The following is an 18996-nucleotide window of genomic DNA, read 5'->3' on the forward strand; positions in this document are numbered from 1 at the left end:
GGTCCTCTTTAGCATATGAAAGTTCTTTTGAAAACCTCCCTTTTCCCTACCCCAACTCCCAAATACATAATCAGCCATTCCTCACAACCCCCAGCAGCTCTTTCTGCCCAGGGGTCCTGTCCCCGTGCTTTAATAAAACCACCATTTTGCACCAAAGACTTCTCAAGAATTGTTTCCGGGTCTTTGGCTCCAGACCTCACCTCCACCAAACCTCACCTATATTTCAAAACTACATCACACCTACTACAATTTTTCCAAAAAAATAATCTACTCCTCATACATTTTGCAATTGAAATCTAAAAATTTGTTAAATGCCTATCATTTTTCACCCACATAATTTCTATGGGATACAAATAAAAGTAATTTGATTTTTAAAAGTTTTCTGGGATCACAAGAATTTTAGTTCCACGTTTACTACTCGGCTGAGTTACCAAAATTTTTTATTCCCAGTACATGAAAACACATTCAGGTGATTATTAAACATTAAAGTTTAATTGCATATGTATCCCTTACCGGAATGAATAGAATGGATGCTCTAATAAAGACTTCCCAGATACCATTACTTGGTAAAAACCCTGGAGGTTTTTACACTTGAGGAAGGTACAGCAAGATTTAGAATAGGTGAGACTTATGCCTTTCCTTTAAAAATTGGTTGGAAGGCTCATTTAAGTTAAGAGTACTCATGAAAGCTGAGAATCTGGAAAGTAATTTGCTCAAAATGACCTATCCCCCACTACACTCCTTAGAAGGTCCTTCTATGTTCCCCAGTTTGAAGACTGATGATCCGAATTGATTGGGTATCTTGTGAAAAAGGCAGATTCATAGGCCTACTCCAGGTATCTGAATTAGTAGGGTCCCCAGACTTTCCTCCCCACATCACCCCCACACACGCTCAAGATTGAGAAAGACTTAATTGGGGGCTAAAACAAACACATAAAATGTTAAACAATATCAAGATTTGAAAACTCAACAATAAAAGACCTATCATAAGCAGTACCTGGTGGCCAAGGAATTCAGAAAGTGTCTTGAGAGTGGGAGTCAAAAGCTTTCTAAAGCAAGCAACGCTGGGACTGGGGTAGTGGTGGTGGTGGTGGGGGGAGATGGGTAGAATTTAAAAGATTAAAAGGTGGAGTTAAACAGTTTACCAAGTTTGAAAGCTATGATATTGATTTTATTGGCAAGGAAAGAGCAGTTGATGTCCTCAGAAAGTAAGTGGCTAATTATAGAGACCCTGGTGGTATGGCAGTGGGTTATTTTGTCTGAGTGTTGCAATCATGACAATTACTTACTGTTTAAAATAGAAATAGATGGTTGAGAATATTAATTTAGGTAAATTGGTTTTATGCAACTGATTTTACATGAATTAGTTTCAGGCAAATTGACCTAGAGCCGAATATATTTTATCCACAAACTGGGTAATCTATAAATATAATAAAGATTAATAAATATCACTGTTAAGTCCCACATTCATTCCAGGCGGGAAAAAGATGTTAATTCAAATTATCTCATTTTATTCTTTTAGTAGCCCTGGAAATAGGTTTAGCAAGAGGTATAAGTCATCACCCAAAATGAAACCAAAAGTATCTCTGATTTTTATTAACTCTGATTCCTTAATCATTCACTATCACAAATAAAGATTTTTTTTCAATGTATCCATTCACAAGAAGATAGAAATCTATGATTATCTTTATCATCCATCTCTGGACCATTACTAGGAACTCCAAACTGGTCTTCCTACTTCCCCACAGCAACTAATCACTTCCATTCCAGTTTCATAATCATCTTCAATACCTCTAGAGCAGTCTTACAAAACCCATATTTGGTCCTGTTATTCCCCTGCCTAAAACCTTTCAGTGGTTCCTCCCATAATCAACAGCACAAGGTCTTATATAATTTCTCTCCCAAAGATCTGGCCTCCTCCAAGTCTACAGGCTTAACACCCTTGCCTATCATTTCCTTTGTCTTATCTATTAGTCATAATAAACTACTTAAAATTTTTCAAACAAATCCTACTCTGTCTTTCCTTTGAATGTTTGGTGTACCTTGCCTCCACCTGACTTATCCAGTCTACTGCCTTCCAAATCTGCTCAGAAGGCCCGTCCTAATTACTCTAGGTAGGATTGATCATACTTTTCTATGTGGTGTACTATAAGCATTATAAATACATAATATAGTGTACATACATAATGTGTGTGTATATATATATACACACACACACATATATATATATTCCTCAGAGCATAGAATGTTTGTTGTACTCATTTGTGTACATTTCACCTCTCTGCCACCCTACTCTGTCACCTACCTGTGCCGCTCCACCAAAAAAGAAAAAAAAAAAAGAAGAACCGTGAGCTGATTGAGTGCAAGGATCTTGTCTTAATCACCTTTGTATTCTAAGCACCTATCACGCCAGTACATAGTAGATGCTCAGCAAACATTTGCTAAATGAATACATTATTTGTAATTGTGCGATAAATAATACCAATGAATTCAACACTGATAATGTGCTAGAGGTTACTAAATATGAGTTAGATAAAAATCTAAGAGCATCAGTAACTCTGATGTCACAGCCATTTACTTGTACCTTCTAAGATTACAACCCAAGATAGAATATGTGTTCTAACTAAGTCAAGAGAAATCCCCTAGGAGTCATCCTAGCCGTGCCATGTAGCTCAACACACAATAGCAGCTTTTTTCAAAGTTCCTTTCTACTTATCTTGATTGGTGTACACTGAAGAAGAAATCTTAACATTTAGGAAAAGATAACATCAGAATAAAACAAGGCGCAGATCATCTGAAAACCATTTGGTTGTTATTTCTATTGTAACAAATCTAGAGCTTTGCTGCAGTCACCATATACCTTGCCACTTAAAATGTAGGAAATATGTCCATAGTCCCTCTAGTTTTCCTTACCAGGAAGTCACAGAATTCATTATTTTTGGCTAAGACTTTTCCTTATTTAAAACAACCAGAATATCAGGGGCACCTGGGTGGCTCAGCCATTAAGCGTCTGCCTTTGGCTCAGGTCATGATCCCAGGGTCCTGGGATTGAGCCCCACATGGGGCTCCCTGCTCGGCAGGAAGCCTGCTTCTCCCTCTCACAGTCCCCTTGCTTGTGTTCCCTCTCTCATTGTCTCTCTCTCTGTCAAATACATAAATAAAATCTTAAAAAAAAAAACAAAAACAGAAAATCAGCAAACCAAATTCTGTATTTCATCGACGAAATAGGACTATCCCAAGAATATTGAAATAGTTTCACACTAACAAATCTAAAATGTAATCACTAAATAATCAGAATAAAGAAAATCAGAGGAATCACATGTGAAATGGTCATTTCAATAAATTCAAATGGTCATTTCAATAAATATACCCCTGAATTTAATATAGCAAATTCAAATCACTTTTTGTGATATTAACACTTAGAAACCCCAGTCTATAGAGAATGTTCCTTAACTCGATAAAGGTTATTGACCAAAAATCTGCAACATAATGCTTAACAGTAAACATTAGAAGGAAGCCTATAAACTCAGGAATAATACAACATCTACTATTTACTAGAGTGGCTACTATTAAAAAACAAGCAAAAAACCCAGACAATAGCAAGTGCTGACAAGAATGTGGGGAAACCAGAACCCCTGTGTACTGATGGAAGGAATGTAGAGCAATGTAACAACTGTGGAAAACAGTATGGAGGTTCCACAAAAAATAATAGAATTACCATATGATCCAGCAACCCCACTTCTGTATATACACCAAAAGAACTGAAACCAGGATCTCAAGGAGATATTTGTACACCCATGTTCATAGCAGCATTATTCACAATAGCCAAAAAGTAGAAACACCCCCAAGTGCCCATCAATGGATGAAAGATCAACATGATGCAGTGTGTATGTGTGTGTGTATTTATACAAACACATATATATATGTATATATGTATACACACACACACACACCCCCGTACACAATGGAATATTATTCAGCCCTAAAAAGGAAACTCTGATACATGTTACAACATATAGGAATCTTGAGGACATTTTGCTAAGTAAAATAAGCTAGTCACAAAAGACAAATACTCTATGGTTGCACTTATATCAGGGTACTTAGAGTTGTCAAATTCAAAGAAACAGAAATAGGATGGTGGCTCCCAAAGTCTGAGGGAAGGAGGGAAATGGGGAGTTGTGTTGTGGGTATAGTTTCAGTTTTGCATGATGAAAAAGTTCTGGAAATCCACTGTATCAAATGAATATACTTAACCCTATTGAACTGTACTTAGAAATGTTAAACGCCTATTCATCTATTATGTAAACCATTATATGCTACATATACAAAGTGTGAATAAATGCTTTTGAATGAATAAAATGATGAAAAGTTTTTAATTGCTAAGATGGTAAATTTTATGTTTACATATATTTTACAATTAAAAAAACACAAATTGTCATGATTTGTCTACAAAAAAAATCCAAGGCTCTCATCTGAAAAACTAGTAGATCCAAGACAAGTATAAAGTTAGAAACATGGAAATAGCTTTGTTATACCAACAAAACCAATTTTAAAACATAAGGAGAAATGCATCCCATTTATTATCAAATATGCACAAGCTATAAGAAAACTGTACAACTTTACTGAAGAACATAACAGAAATCCTGAACAGGACCAAGAGATACAGTATGTTCCTGGACAGGAAGACCCAGTATTATCACACCCCCCTAATATTGATCTATACTTCAATATAATTAAACATAATAACGTAATATAAAATTCCAATGGGATCATTTGATCTTTTTTTTTTTTTTAAGATTTTATTTATTTATTTGACAGAGATAGAGACAGCCAGCGAAAGAGGGAACACAAGCAGGGGGAGTGGGAGAGGAAGAAGCAGGCTCATAGCGGAGGAGCCTGATGTGGGGCTCGATCCCATAACACCGGGATCACGCCCTGAGCCAAAGGCAGACGCTTAACGACTGAGCCACCCAGGCGCCCCAAGGGATCATTTGATCTTGAGAAACTGAGTTTCAAGTTCACATACAAGAGTATATGTACACAACTACCCAAACGAAATTTAGATGGAAAAAAAAGAATTGAGGTGATTTAAATTGCCAGACAATTAAATAACTTTAAAACTACACCAACTGCAAAGACACAAAAACTGGTACAAGGCCTAGGTAAACATAACAACAACAAATACTAAAGGGTCTAGAAATAGGCTGGTATAGAGAGAGGAATTTATATATGTGAGAGTGGGCACTCCACATGTGCAGAACAATCACTATTTATTAAATGGTATTGGAGCAAGTAATAATCAATCTGGAAAAAAAAAACCTAAGAGCAGCTTATATTTTAGTTCTACAATGTGCCAGTCACTGTGCTAAGGTCTTTAAATGCATTAGTTCATTGGGGCGCCTGGGGGGCTCAGTCGGTGCAGCATCTTCCATCGGCTCAGGTCATGATCTCAGGGTCCTGGATGTAGCCCTGCATCAGGCTCCCTGCTTGGTGGTGAGTCTCCTCCCTTTCCCTCTACCTCCATGATCTCTCTCCCTCTCACTCTCTCAAATAAATAAAATCTTTTTAAAAAACACAACAAAACAACCTTTCTCTAAATGCGTTAGTTCACTGACTACTAAAACAACTTTAAAAAAAAGAAAACACACACACACACAAACAAGGACACTAGGCATAAATAGGTAATTAGCTTGCTGAGTTTGCCCAGTAAAGGTAATTAACTTGCTTCAGTAGTTGCTGAAGCCTAAAATTCAACCCCAGGACATTAGATTCCACAGCTCAAGCTCCCTAATCATTAGAGCACATGGCAGGCTGGACACACCCTTATCTATACCCCACACAGAAACAAATTCTAGATTGAAAAAAAAAAAATCTCGATATATATGAGTGTTAGCTAAAGTATACATATTGTTACAGCTTAGATTAAGGAAATCTTCCTTAAAACCATCACCAACAACAAATCCAGACCACATAAAACATAAAATCTCCATATAACAAAAGACGACAGAAGGCAAACAATGTGGCAAGCTGGAGACTATGACTGCAATACATACAACAGTCAAGAGAGCAATTCCTTAATATACAAAAAGCTCCTTCAAATCAGTAAGAATAAAGACTAATGACCCAGTTTACAAAAGGGAAAAGAAGAGCAGAAAGGAAGTCACAAAAGATAAAAAGATGTCCAACTATTCTAGTATCAGAGAAATACAAATTAAAAACAATACTATGCATTTTTAACATCAGGTTGGCAAAAATTAAATGAATATTGGTGAAGTGGGAATAATGGACATCCTTGTTTTAGTTTAGTATTAACTGATTCAATATTTTAAGAGGGCAATTGCATCCTATCTGCCAGTGGCTGACAGGGGCAAGGACTGACACAGCAATTCTACTTCTATCCTATCAAAGTACTTACAGGTATGCACAACATAGGTGCAAACGACGCTTTCCTGAAATTGTCGTACAACAGTCAAAGATTCTAAGTAATAAAAAGATCAATAAGAGAATAATACAATAAGTTACAGTTACTATTTTATTGACTACTCTGCAGCCATTAAAAAAATGAAGTAGAATGAAAATGTTCTGTATGTACTATCATGGAAAGATCTCCTAATTTTTCCAAAATATAAACAGCCATGTGGTAGCAAGTTTGCAAGAGAGAAAGTTGAATACAAGGTCAATGAGAGACAGAGAGGAGAGAGAGTCTAACAAAAAAGTCAGAAAACGGGGGCGCCTGGGTGGCACAGCGGTTAAGCGTCTGCCTTCGGCTCAGGGCGTGATCCCGGCGTTATGGGATCGAGCCCCACATCAGGCTCTTCTGCTATGAGCCTGCTTCTTCCTATCCCATTCCCCCTGCTTGTGTTCCCTCTCTCAATGGCTGTCTCTATCTCTGTTGAATAAATAAATAAAAAAATCTTTAAAAAAAAAAAAAGTCAGAAAACGGAATTTTAAAAACATGCTCAACTGCATCAAAAATTGGAGAATACTTAGAATAAACTTAAGTTTAAAGGAAATTGTGTAAAACCTCTACAAATAAAACTATAACACTGAGAGAAATTAGAGAGGACTGTATTCAAGTAAGTATTTTATTATGGAAAGATATATTTATGGAATTAAAAACTCAGTATTCTAAAGATGTCAATGTCATCACAAACATGTCAAATTTGATAAAAATTCTAAAACACATATTGGAAATACAAAGAGCTGAGAATGACCAAAATAAGAGGACACAGTAGCAGATCGTGACTTACTACAAATTTATAGTCATTAACACAGTGTTCGACTGTTACAGGTTAGATAAGTTTAGAGAATGGTGGAACAGAATAAAGAGGTGGTGTGGTTGGGGGAAGGTGGATTTTTCAGGAAAAACTTTGAGATAATTTGGGTATGGAAAAAACAAACCTGACCCCCCCTTCAACGCATACACAAAAATGAATGCCCAGAATATTGTAAGTCTTAATGACAAATGAAGAGCACTAATGCCTTTCTAAGATAACTTAAGAGAATATTTTCATGACAGAGTTAGGGAAAGATTACTTTAAGGTGACTCAAAATCCCTAACCATAAGGACAAGACTGTACTAAAACTGAGAATCTGTATTCATCAAAAGGCTCCAGTAAGAGAGAGAAAAGATAACCCACAAAGTGGAAGAAAACACTTCCAACAAAATTAACCAAAGGACTCATACGCAGCATATAAAAAGAACTTCTTTACAACATAATAAAAGATAGACAACTTATTAAAGTTGGATATATGACTTGAACAGTGCACTTGAATACCAAAAAGCATATCGAAGAATGCTTGATCAGTAAACACAAATTAAAACCAGAATGGCTCAAATTAGAAAGAACCACCACACCAAATGTTGGCAATGTACGTCAGAACTGTGACGTACTGGTGGCTGAAGTATAAATAGTTACCACCATGAAAACAAATATAAGAAAGTAATATTGGAAAGCTTTAAAAATGAAGAATCCAGGGCTCCTGGGTGGCACAGCGGTTAAGCATCTGCCTTCGGCTCAGGGCATGATCCCAGCGTATGGGATCGAGCCCCACATCAGGCTCCTCTGCTATGAGCCTGCTTCTTCCTCTCCCACTCCCCCTGCTTGTGTTCCCTCTCTCGCCGGCTGTCTCTATCTCTGTCGAATAAATAAATAAAATCTTTAAAAATAAATAAAAATGAAGAATCCGATCAAAAAGGAAAATTACTGAGAATAAAGTGTTGTAATTGTAAAACAGGATGCATGGTGAGTCAATAAGTAAGGCTATATGTAAATATCGCTTCGAGAACGATTGAGGATACCATTTGGTTAAAGAGTAATTTTTTTCCTTTAAAAAGTATTTTTTAAATCAATTTATAAAAGAATAATATAATGCTCAACTCTAAGTGTACAGTTTGGTTAGTTTTGACAAATGAATCCCAGGGTTCAACCTCACCATCAGGATATGTCCCCCCAAAATGTTCCCTCACATCCCTGTATAGGCAGTTCCTCTAGCCACAGACAACCACTGACCTGGTTTTTGGGACTACTGGTTAATTTTGCTTATTCTAGTAAATCTGACGAATGGAAATGTACAGTATGAACTCCTGTGTATCTGACTACTTTTGCTCAGCAAAAGGGTTTTGAGATGAATCCATGCTGTTGAGTGTATCAGTGGTTATTGCTGAGAAGTATCCTATTACCTATTGTATATACTACAGTTTGTCTATCCTTTCACCTGAGGATGGACATTTGTATTTGTTCCATGGTCGTTATGAATAAAGCTGCTGCATTTTTATAAGTAAAAAAAAGTTACCATCACTTTGGAAAACTGCTGGTATCATCTACTGACATTCAATTCAGACATACCCTGTGACTAATAGTTCCACTCCTGAGTATAACCTAAGAGCAATTGTTCCTATGTGCACCAAAAGACATGTACAAGAAAGTTTACGGCAACGTATTCATAAGCAGTCCAAATCTGGGGACAACACCAATGTCCATCATCATTAGAATGAAGAACTTAGGATATGTTCATACAATGAAATACTATAGGGCACTGAAAATAACTGAATTATAGGAACACACAACAACATGCCTGGTTCTCCCAAGTGTAATGCTGAAGGAAAGAAGCCAGACGCAAAATGAGTCCGTTTGATGAAGGTCAAAAGCAGGTGACACTAATCTATTGTGTTAGGAGTCAGGATTGTGGTTTCTTCTGAAGAAGGGTTAGTTGTGGTTATTGGAAGGGGAGAAGATGGGGGCTTCTGGGAGGTAAGTCATGTACTATTTCCTGATTTGCATGTTCACTCTGTTACCACTCAGAGCTATCCACTTGAAATTTGAGATTTCCATATGTACATTATGCATCAATAAAAACTGGCTTTAAAAGAGTCAATATATAAAGTTCAGTGGCATGATGATCTCAATTTATCTGTACAATAGTTGTTTACAATTATTATCACTGTCCTCCCTTTAATACATGAGGAAAGCCGCTCTGGTCGTGGCTACTACAAGACAGAGTCCAGCTACACACTCAAGTCCGTGTGATGTGCAAACTCATGAAACCTGCAGCAAAGGTTTAATTCCAGACTTAGGTTATGTCCTCAAGATTTCCCTGCTCAACTTCTGTCTGAGACAGTTCACTTTTCTCATTGTATGTTCTCACTCTTTCACCCAGTGTCTCCCTTTATCTGGAGGGAAAGGCTCAAGAGTTTAGACCCTGAAACCTTGTGTTTAGTTATTTCTCAGGAAGACAGTCATTTGTTCTTTCTGTAGAACAGGAAAAATTTTACGATTTTGCAGCTGCTTTCTCTGAAGCAGTGAGGGCCCCGTCTTTGTTGTGCTGGTTGATGGCTTTGAGCCCACTAATGGGGGACAAGGGGAAGGAACCTAAAGGGGCTGCAGATGGAAAGGTGTGGTGGCAAGCTGGAGGGGAGGATGCTGGGCAGGGCTTGGAGTGGCTGCTTGGTGGAGGGGCCCAAGAAAGAACACTTGTTAGCTGCGAACAGAGATTTGAGAAAGAGAAGAAAAATGGAGCCACCTGGATAGTTTCGAAGGATGAAGAAAAATATCGGCAGGAGGGATGTGTGAAGATGTGGCATAGGATATGGTACAAACTTCATTCTCATCTTCCCAAAAGAAGCTTCAAAGTAGATTTCAGTGCTTGTTTTATGTTCTCTATGACACAATAAAACTACTGATATATACAACCATTAAAATAAAAATGTTTATTCAAGTATCTCCTAAAATCAAATACATGTACACGTGTAATTTTAGCACATAAACTGTGGCCCAACGATGAGTTCCACTTGAACTTTGCAAGAATATGCAAACCAAAGCACTTTTTTTTTTTAAGCAGCATTTTTATTTGCTTTCAATAGCTTCAGCAAGCCTTGGCAGCATTAAAAATACCACTAAAACTCCCCTTTATAAATGTTTAGGAATCAAAAAGGCAATATGAAATGACTTAGTCAATTTTTGTGGCTATGAGCTGGTATGGTAAGCCTATGGTCTCCTTTATTATTCAGACTGACTCACTCAGGTCCCATCTTTTTTTTTTTTTTTTTTTTTATAAATAACCATCATAATTCTTAAGTGCTCCTGGTTCCCATGTGCTTCTCTTGCTCGATCTTTAAATGTCAGTACATTGGCAGGAAAAAAAAAATCCATCACTCTCCAGCCCCTCCCTGACTTGAAGCAGCCATTCCTCTCTTTCCATTGTAATTCCAGCTCTTATTACTTATGTGTGTCTTTCAGGAAGTCACAATGTCTTTGGCGCTCCTTATATACAATGAACTAAATGATTTCTAAAATGTTTGCAGCTGTCAGTTTTTAATATTGTAAAATTTCAGGTTCTATATTTTAATCTCTTGCTTCTACTCCCGCTGAGTCAAAGAACTTTACTAATACTTCCTGGAACACAACATGAAATTCCTGAGTCACTGGTCCACATTTTGGGATTCCCTCTGCTTCGTATCAAGCTTTAGCTCTCATTTGTGTTGGAAGAGTCCATCTCCCTCCCCACGGCTGCCAGTTATGCAGCAAGTAGAAGCCTAACACACATTCCAATCACATCTCATTTCCCAGCACACCCTATTTCTACGGCCACTTTAAAATACAAGACTTTCCTGCTTTTTAGTCTGTATGGCTTCCAATTTTCTGGACTATCACCATAACTCCATGCAAGTGAAGTGATGGTGACATGTCACAAAGGCCTATAAAATACACAATGAACAAACCTCTTGTCTAGACCATGAAAGAAGACACTTGGGATCATTTATCTAGATACAGGACATTAAAGGAAAATCTATTCATAGCTAATACAGCCTGTTCGCTCTGAATGGAGAAGTTCTTTAAAGTACAGTAGGCCAATAAAATTTTCAAAGATATTTATAGCTCTCCCTTGCTGGTGAGGCAAGGATGTCTGACTCACCAGGATGGGTAGTGAACAGCTCTATCCTTTATAACCAAGGGAACCCAAATTAGAAACAAACCAGAAAGGAGGAAGATCTTTATTAAGTTGAGGGATGGGTTACTTCCCTGTGTGAGCCAAAATATTCTGAAGAGGGATGTTCCTGACCTACTCTACGCTTCTGAGTGGTGTGAGTAAGCCCCAAGAAAAGCCATAGGCGGCGGCGACAGCTTGCTCATTCACAATCCCCATGATGCCCTGCTAGGCTGGTTCTCGTCTCCACAGGAGCCGCGGTGCTCATGGTCAGCAGGGCGGCGCTCAGGCCACCCCCGGGCCCCAGGCTGGGTCTGAGCTGCAGCCAGCGGAGGGAAGAGACATTCCAGATGCACGTTGGAAGAGAAACCAAAAAAGCATAGATAGTTTTGTTTCAGAAAAAATAAGTGCTTTTCTTCTGTGTATCTTCTCCTTCCACGAGTAATGAAGTCACTGCCAGTTTCCCAGACAGTAGCATCTTAATGTAAAACTCACAAACATTAACTTCATTTCCTCTCGGGATGCTGAGGCACACACCGTGATAATATGTTTTTACATTTCTTAATAAATATCAAATACCTCAGGTCCTCCTTCTTAATATAAAATAAAAGATGAGCAGGAAAGGAAGCCCAGCTCAGGGGTGAGCTGCTGCATCAAGGGTTCAGCTAAACCTGGGGAGGAGGGGAGGGGGAAGGGACAAGGAGGAGGGAAAAAGTCCGCTGCAGATGGTTATGGGGGGGGGGGAGGAGAGTCTGAAATGTATGCAAAATTAACTGCAGTGTCTTCTTCCATAGCTTTGCATCTTTGTTAGATTTTTAAAGGAGCCTCAGAATATTCAGAATCACTAACCAGAGTGAAACAGAGGTAAGATTCCCCTGGTATCAGCCAGTCGGTCAGTCCAAAATGGGGCCTTCAATCAGTCCAGCCCAGGCCTCAGAGCTGGTGTTACTTAAGCCACTAGATTCTTAGGAATGCATTTGACTTTCAGGAAAAATGAATCATGAGATACAAATTCGTATCATGTTGTTTTTTAAAAAAATAATATGCCTAGGAATAGATTTAGAAAAAATTCAGGCAATATTTTTTACTGAGTCAAAAAAGAAAATCTGAATTGTTTTAGAAGAAATGTTCTTGAATAGAAATACTAAGCATTTTCAAGACCTCAATTATCATTTCTACCCACATTATTTAATAAATTAGTGTGATTCCAGTAAAAATCCAAAATGGATCCTTTTGAAAGCAAGGTAAACTAAGGTTTTCTGGAAGAATAAGCAAGCCAAAAACATTTTCTTTTAAATTGCATAAAAACTTGAACAGATCCTGAGATGTATTTTAATGCTGAAATAATTAAGACATCCATACAAAATACCAACACAAAGAAAACAGAAAGCCCTCAAGAGTTCCAAACTTAGAGAGTAGCTATGCTAGAAGCCTGCTGTAAAATTAGCACCTTGCGGGTGGGGGGAGTGGTCTTAGATTTCTACCTCAAGCTATGTACCAAAATCAATTTTTGATACAAAATGGAAGGCAAGAAGGAAAAGTTAGAAAAATCACTTAAGCAGTTTGATAATACAGGTGATCTGAGTAGGGGAGGTCTTCTTGAGCCAAAAAAGAAAAGTTACACATTAAAATGAAAATAGATTTGACTATACACAAATATTTAAAATGTTTTCACACTGGACAAGACAAGTAAAATTAAAAGCAAATGATAAAGAAACTTTTTTCTCCTTGTTTTGGAAGTACTGTTTTCAGGGAGCCTGGGTGGCTCAGTTGGTTAAGTGTCTGCCTTCGGCCCAGCTCATGATCCCAGGGTCCTGGGATTGAACTCTTGAGCTCCCCCCCCCATGGGGCTCCCTGCTCAGTGGGGAGTCTGATACTCCCTTTCCCCCCTACCCTTACTTGAGAACTCTCTCTCTCAAATAAATGAATAAAAATCTTAAAAAAAAAAAAGCACTGTTTTCATACTGAATATATTTATGTAAAAAATTAACTTTGGCAATTAATATACATTGAAAACATCAAGGCATATACCCTTTCATTTAGAGATTCCACCACAGGAAATTTATCCTAATTAAACATCTATGAACAAAAACATTTACAGAAATTGTTGTTTCTATTTTTATATTACTTTTAATACCTTGAAAAACTAAATCTCTATAAATATAATCAGGGTAAACGCAGTCAATAAAAAATACAGTCACATTTTCAAGTGTGAAAGGCAGCCTATACAAGCTAATCAAAAAAATTTTGAGTATTCAATTCACACAGGCCTTTCATAATTCAAAATGTTGGCAATGGTCTCCCTATGAAAGAAAATTATAGAAAGTTTCTTTTGTGATATTTCTGGTTATTTCTAAAATTCGCTATTTTATTTTGTAATAGAGGGAAACATTTAAAACTCAGAGAAAATTTTCTGAGATCAGTAAATAAACTCTCTACATTAAGGTGAAGAAAGTAGTCACACAGCAAGGCTGAAGGATGGCCATTGTATTTTCTATGAATCGATTAAAGCAAAAGACATAATCATCCCACAGGATAAAAAACAGGACTTTTTCTTCATGCCACTGTATTAGAAGCCTGTGTGGTCAGGTGTGTTGGAGGTAAACGTGCGCCAATTCTCCATGCAGACTGCGAGATTTCGGAACCTCTCCCGCCTGGAGTCTGCTGGAAGGGTAACCGTGCTGGGTATCCTGTATTTGCTGCTCCAGGTCCACACTTCCCCTTTTGGTGCCCTATCCTGGAACCTGTTGTCCTAAAGAAACGGCATAAAATGGCTCCCAGTCCTCGGACTTTGGATTTGGCCAATGGGAATGAAGGTGGGCGACAAGAAGAGACTCAGGCTCTTTATCTCCCATCTCCTTTCCTGTCAAGTCACTGTGGATTGGCTGCATCCCTCTACTGAGGGCCACGGCTCCTGCTGGGCAGCCCTCACTATACACCACTCAGCCTACCTCTGAAATTCTGGGTTTCCCCAGTGGCTTCTCCTACCCTTGCTCCTCAAGTCAAGTCTAGGGCTTTAAAAGCTTCTCACCATTAGCAGCGCCAAATGCTGCCCCAGCTCTTAGTGCTTTTCCTAAATGCTGCTCACATCTTTGTGAAGAGTTTCTAATAAACTCTCAATTAAATCATCCTGTTTTGAGTTGGTCACCTGATTCTTGACAGAACCCTGGTTGATATATCAATGTATGTAATTACAAAAAAAATAATAATAAGGCTAAGTGCATTTATCCTTCACAAACCAAAAAGAAAACCAAAGTGACAATATGGCTTAGATAAATTTTTTCACGTTTGAGATAAAAATAAGCTCAACCCTGTGTTAATGCTATGATTCAATGATTCTATGATCCCAAGTTCCTTGTGCTTTACAGTTTGTTTTGTTTTAAGACTTTGGTCAAGTTAGTAACCCTTATATCACCTCACCCTGCAGAGAACAGCATATTAGAAGAGAAATAGCAGAGAGAGAACACTGGTTATCTATTTCTCATGAGACAAATTGCTTTGTTCACATCAAATATAAGGGTAGACATTTTTCTTAGGTAACCCCTTGTATGTTTCACAACACACCTTTTCACTTTGCTGTCACTGAGTTTTACTTTGCCCCAAGCTTCAAAAGCTAATCAAGTTTACTACAACCAGATGTTTCCGGTCTTGCAGCACAGTAAAGTATTAACCATCTAAAGATATGAGGAGCTTACTGAAAGAGATTCCACCTAAAAAAAACCAACAAGATCATCCTACGAGGTTGTTTCAGGAGCCAATTCCTATACCCAAAGAAGGAAAGACAATTCTGAGAAGAATTTGCGGTCTGCCAATTGGATTGTCCCAATCCCATTTTGCAGGACTGGGGCGGAGGGTGGGGGGAAGTGAGGGGTAGGGCTCTTTTCACTCCAAATTATTTTGAGGCATCCCAAACACAAAGCAGAACTGCATAGATAATAGTGTAAGAAAGCACAGCACAAGAGATGGGAGAAAGCAATGCACTCTCATTTGAGGAGAGAAGTTCAGGCTCAGTGAATTAACACTGGGGCCCCTCACTGAGTAGAAGAGCTCAACTCCGGCACCAGCAACAAGTCCCCTGCAGGACGGTTCTGATGGGAGCTGGTGATTCGCTTAGCTGGCACATCACCAAAGTTCCAAGAGCTCATATGTTGGCAGTGGAAATACCCTTGACAGTGAGTGCAGTGTGATCAGAATGGCATCGGAAGCTCTGGTGGGTCAAAGGCTTTACCCGCCAAGGGAGGTAGTTACAGCGTCAGAAGCTACAGATGATGCTGATGGCTTTGGAAGTGGCAGAGAGAGCCTCCTTAGCAGTGGGCACCAGCGACAGCAGTCAGCTACCCTCATATGACTAAGAGGGCTCTGGAAGCCATAGTTTAAACGGATAGGTTCTCTGATACCAGCTTTCTTTTTATCCTGGAACAAAAGGTGAGTTTATAGTGTTAGGTGATTTCTTAAGCCCTCAGGAAAAGAAATCATTGAATGATAAACTGTGTATAAAGGAAAATCCAAGCAGTGCCAAGTCTGAAGTGGTTGAGGGCAGCACAAAGACAATGTGGGACTCATGATGACAAACATGATCTCGTTCCCAGCTCTGCCAAGGACTGGGCTTCAATGCTGATAGCACAGATTCCAATAACACACTAGAAATAGGAATGCTAGATCCTTGTATACCCCAAGAAAAATAAAGAGCAATGAAGATATAAAAGCATAAGACTTCAAACACCTTGAAATATCTTGAATCTAATTTCACTGTTTCTGTGCTCTCTGCAGAGTGGCAAATTTTGTATGTCTGCCTAAAGGCAGGGAAACCAATGGAAATACCACAAAATGCTTTAAATAATAAACCAACAGTTTTCTCAACAACAGTTGAAGAAAATCACAAGGAAAGTGTTAACTTCCTCAACATTAGCAATAAATGACAAGGCAACCCTATGTTGGTATCAAGTAATGGAGGTAAAAATAAGTTTACTGCAAGCACAGGGGTATCTTATTTGGTACCCACCAGAAGGATATCAGCAGTGTAAGGAGCTCCTAGAAGGCTCTCAGGAAGCTGAGCACCAGCCCTGGGAGCCCTGTAAGGAAGCACTGCCACCATGAGAACTGGGTGGGAACTTGGACATCTTCTTTAGAACACAGCCAGCTCTCTAAGTCACTGTGCTATCACAGCTCATCCAGCAGCGCTATCGTTATCTCTCCTGCCCTCCCCCCATCTCATCCAAGACCTTAGTAAACTCTGAGAATACAGATCATGACAAGCAAAGACTGGGAAAGCCACCGATGAGGTCAACTACGGTGTTCCTCTGAGCTTCTGGAAACGGACGAAGGAAACTCTGTAGAGGTATAAATGCCCCCAAAATATTACTTGAAATGGACTGAAAAACCATTTATGACATTGAGTTAACCGTCTCTACCGAGCAAATGCTCATCATTACAAGGAAGACTGCTGTGATCAACTTGTAGGAACAGGGCTTAGATCACCAATATAAACTGGGAATAAGAAACGCACAGTATTCTGGGTTTTCATTAAAGTAAACTTCAGTACTTTTAATTGTTTGAACTGTGCCAGATCATGAGAAAGAATTTGGTAGGTGGTTCAATGATTGTAACCACAAGCACTTCAATTTTGGAAAAATCAACTGTAGGTAAGAAGACTGGAACAGCTAGATATTTTTTTCCACTAAGGCCAAGGTACCTTTCATTCTAGAAGTCAAGCACTGCAGAAAAAAGATGCTATGAAGTAGATGATGTCCTGGGATAGTCAGAAGTTTGCAATTGCGTAAATGGAGGTTAAAAGCCATCAGGTTTTGGAACTGAAGATTCATTTGCCAACTCAAAATGCATCTGTGTTCTCAATCGCTAAAGTAACTTACGATACTGCAGAAAAGCCACATATTACTAAATCACCCCAAATTTGATCCATTTATGTCTGTTAGTGAATAGGAACGGAAAGCATTTTTCTCTAAACAGACAGACTGATCTGCATACACACACATACCCTAAGACAACCAGAAAAATATAAGCCTGCAAAGGTAATCTTCAAATACCAGGAAGAAGACAAAGAGGTTTCCCCAGAGATGCACAAACACATACATTTACTTAAGATGCACCATCCTCTAACTCTTGTTTTTTCTTTTATTTCGTGTGAACCTTTCAGTTAAGAGTAAAAATATCTAAATGCCCATTCCATTTTAATATATTCAAGCAAAGCTCCTGGGAAGGTTTCCAGAGAGCTAGATTGCTTTAAAATTGGCCATGCGTTAAATAAAGCTTTGTCTCATAAAAGGGACAGAGTAACTGATACAGTCTCTGTACCTGCACTCCACACGAGGTTCCTGTAGCTCGAAAGCATTCGCAAAGACAAACAACAAATGAGACCGCAGCCCTGTAGACTCACGGGCCGCCTCTTCGAGCAATCCTGCCAGCTCACAACAGCATGAGGGCCCACCACCTGCTTCCTGAGGAATGTGTAATCTACCTGCTCCGCTAGTTCCCCAAAGGTTCTCCCACTTTCCACACGGGCCGCCCTTCATTCATTCCAGGGCCTTCACCTTTCATCTCAAAGAGATGCATTAATGATAACTGTGCAAAGCTTCCCTTGAACCACACAACCAAGAAGAAAAGCCTTCAGCCTTACATTTTGCAGGGAAACAAAAGCTCAGATTCTGGGAGGACTGAACTAGCACTAAAAGCTACGGCCGCAAAGGATTCATTCCACGGGTACCTGGCTACTTTTCACATTACCTGCTTCGGTGTACTTCAATCCCACTTTCTCTTCTGTGTCTTTTGTCTTCGGGGGTGGCCAGACAGCTTGGAGTCTGCCCGGAGTCCTATCGTCCTGCTCAGTGGGGCTGTGGTCAGGCTGTTGAAAAAGTGGGTAAAGAAAAGAATACGTTACATGAAATGTGGCCAGAGCGCATTAACTCCTGAAAACATGCTACTTCTAACTCCAGAATTAATTGTGATGGCCAAGTGCACATTGCTCTCATTCACTGTAATTGAAACATCTCTCTATAGAGTGACCCTTTTCCAGAAAGGTAAAGTGATCAGGAAGGGTGGAAAAAACAACAACAAAACACCCCTCAAGGCCAAGTACAATACAACCATTAATAGAGGCTGTTTATCATATAACTATTTTGTTTTTTAAATCACAAACTTTGAGCTGAAGATACAGATATAAATGTATTATAATCCGGTACATCTATAGGAATGATTATACATGTATCCCCAAACAACTCCTGGGTATTTTATAATATAAAGACTAGTTCTGTATTTTCCACGAACACCAGCTATATGTAGGTCAAGATACATTTCTCTAAGCACTCGACATTGCTGATTTCAATCCACTTTTCTTTCCTTTAAATAAATGACATGGCCCTCATATTCAAGCCATTTTTATAAGGGTTGATTTTTACAACTAGGAGAATGCCATATTGTGTTTAATTTTCAACTACATCCTAAGAATGTTTCCAAAAGATTTTTAAATTTTTAGCACCTTAACTGATCAACTATATAACAGGGAATGGTAATTACATGCTGAGGAGATACTGAAATTCTATTGTTCTTATGATA

The 18996-nt window shown here is 38.7% G+C and overlaps 1 protein-coding gene across 9 annotated transcripts in view; it reads right to left on the reverse strand.

The window, feature by feature from the left end:
* The window catches only part of FMN1 (formin 1), a 412618-nt gene that overhangs the window by 263016 nt on the left and 130606 nt on the right, over window positions 1-18996 (reverse strand). For 8 of the 9 annotated variants that reach the window (XM_034661208.1, XM_034661207.1, XM_034661209.1 and 5 more), the window contains one exon: window positions 18169-18286. In XM_034661208.1, coding sequence (XP_034517099.1) covers window positions 18169-18286 — 118 coding nt within the window. Of the gene's footprint in view, window positions 1-13656; window positions 14180-18168; window positions 18287-18996 lie in introns of those variants that run through there. The other variant, XM_034661214.1, reaches the window with a different exon arrangement.

The sequence above is a fragment of the Ailuropoda melanoleuca genome, chromosome 5, assembly GCF_002007445.2.
Source record: "Ailuropoda melanoleuca isolate Jingjing chromosome 5, ASM200744v2, whole genome shotgun sequence".
NCBI classification, from domain to species: domain Eukaryota; kingdom Metazoa; phylum Chordata; class Mammalia; order Carnivora; family Ursidae; genus Ailuropoda; species Ailuropoda melanoleuca.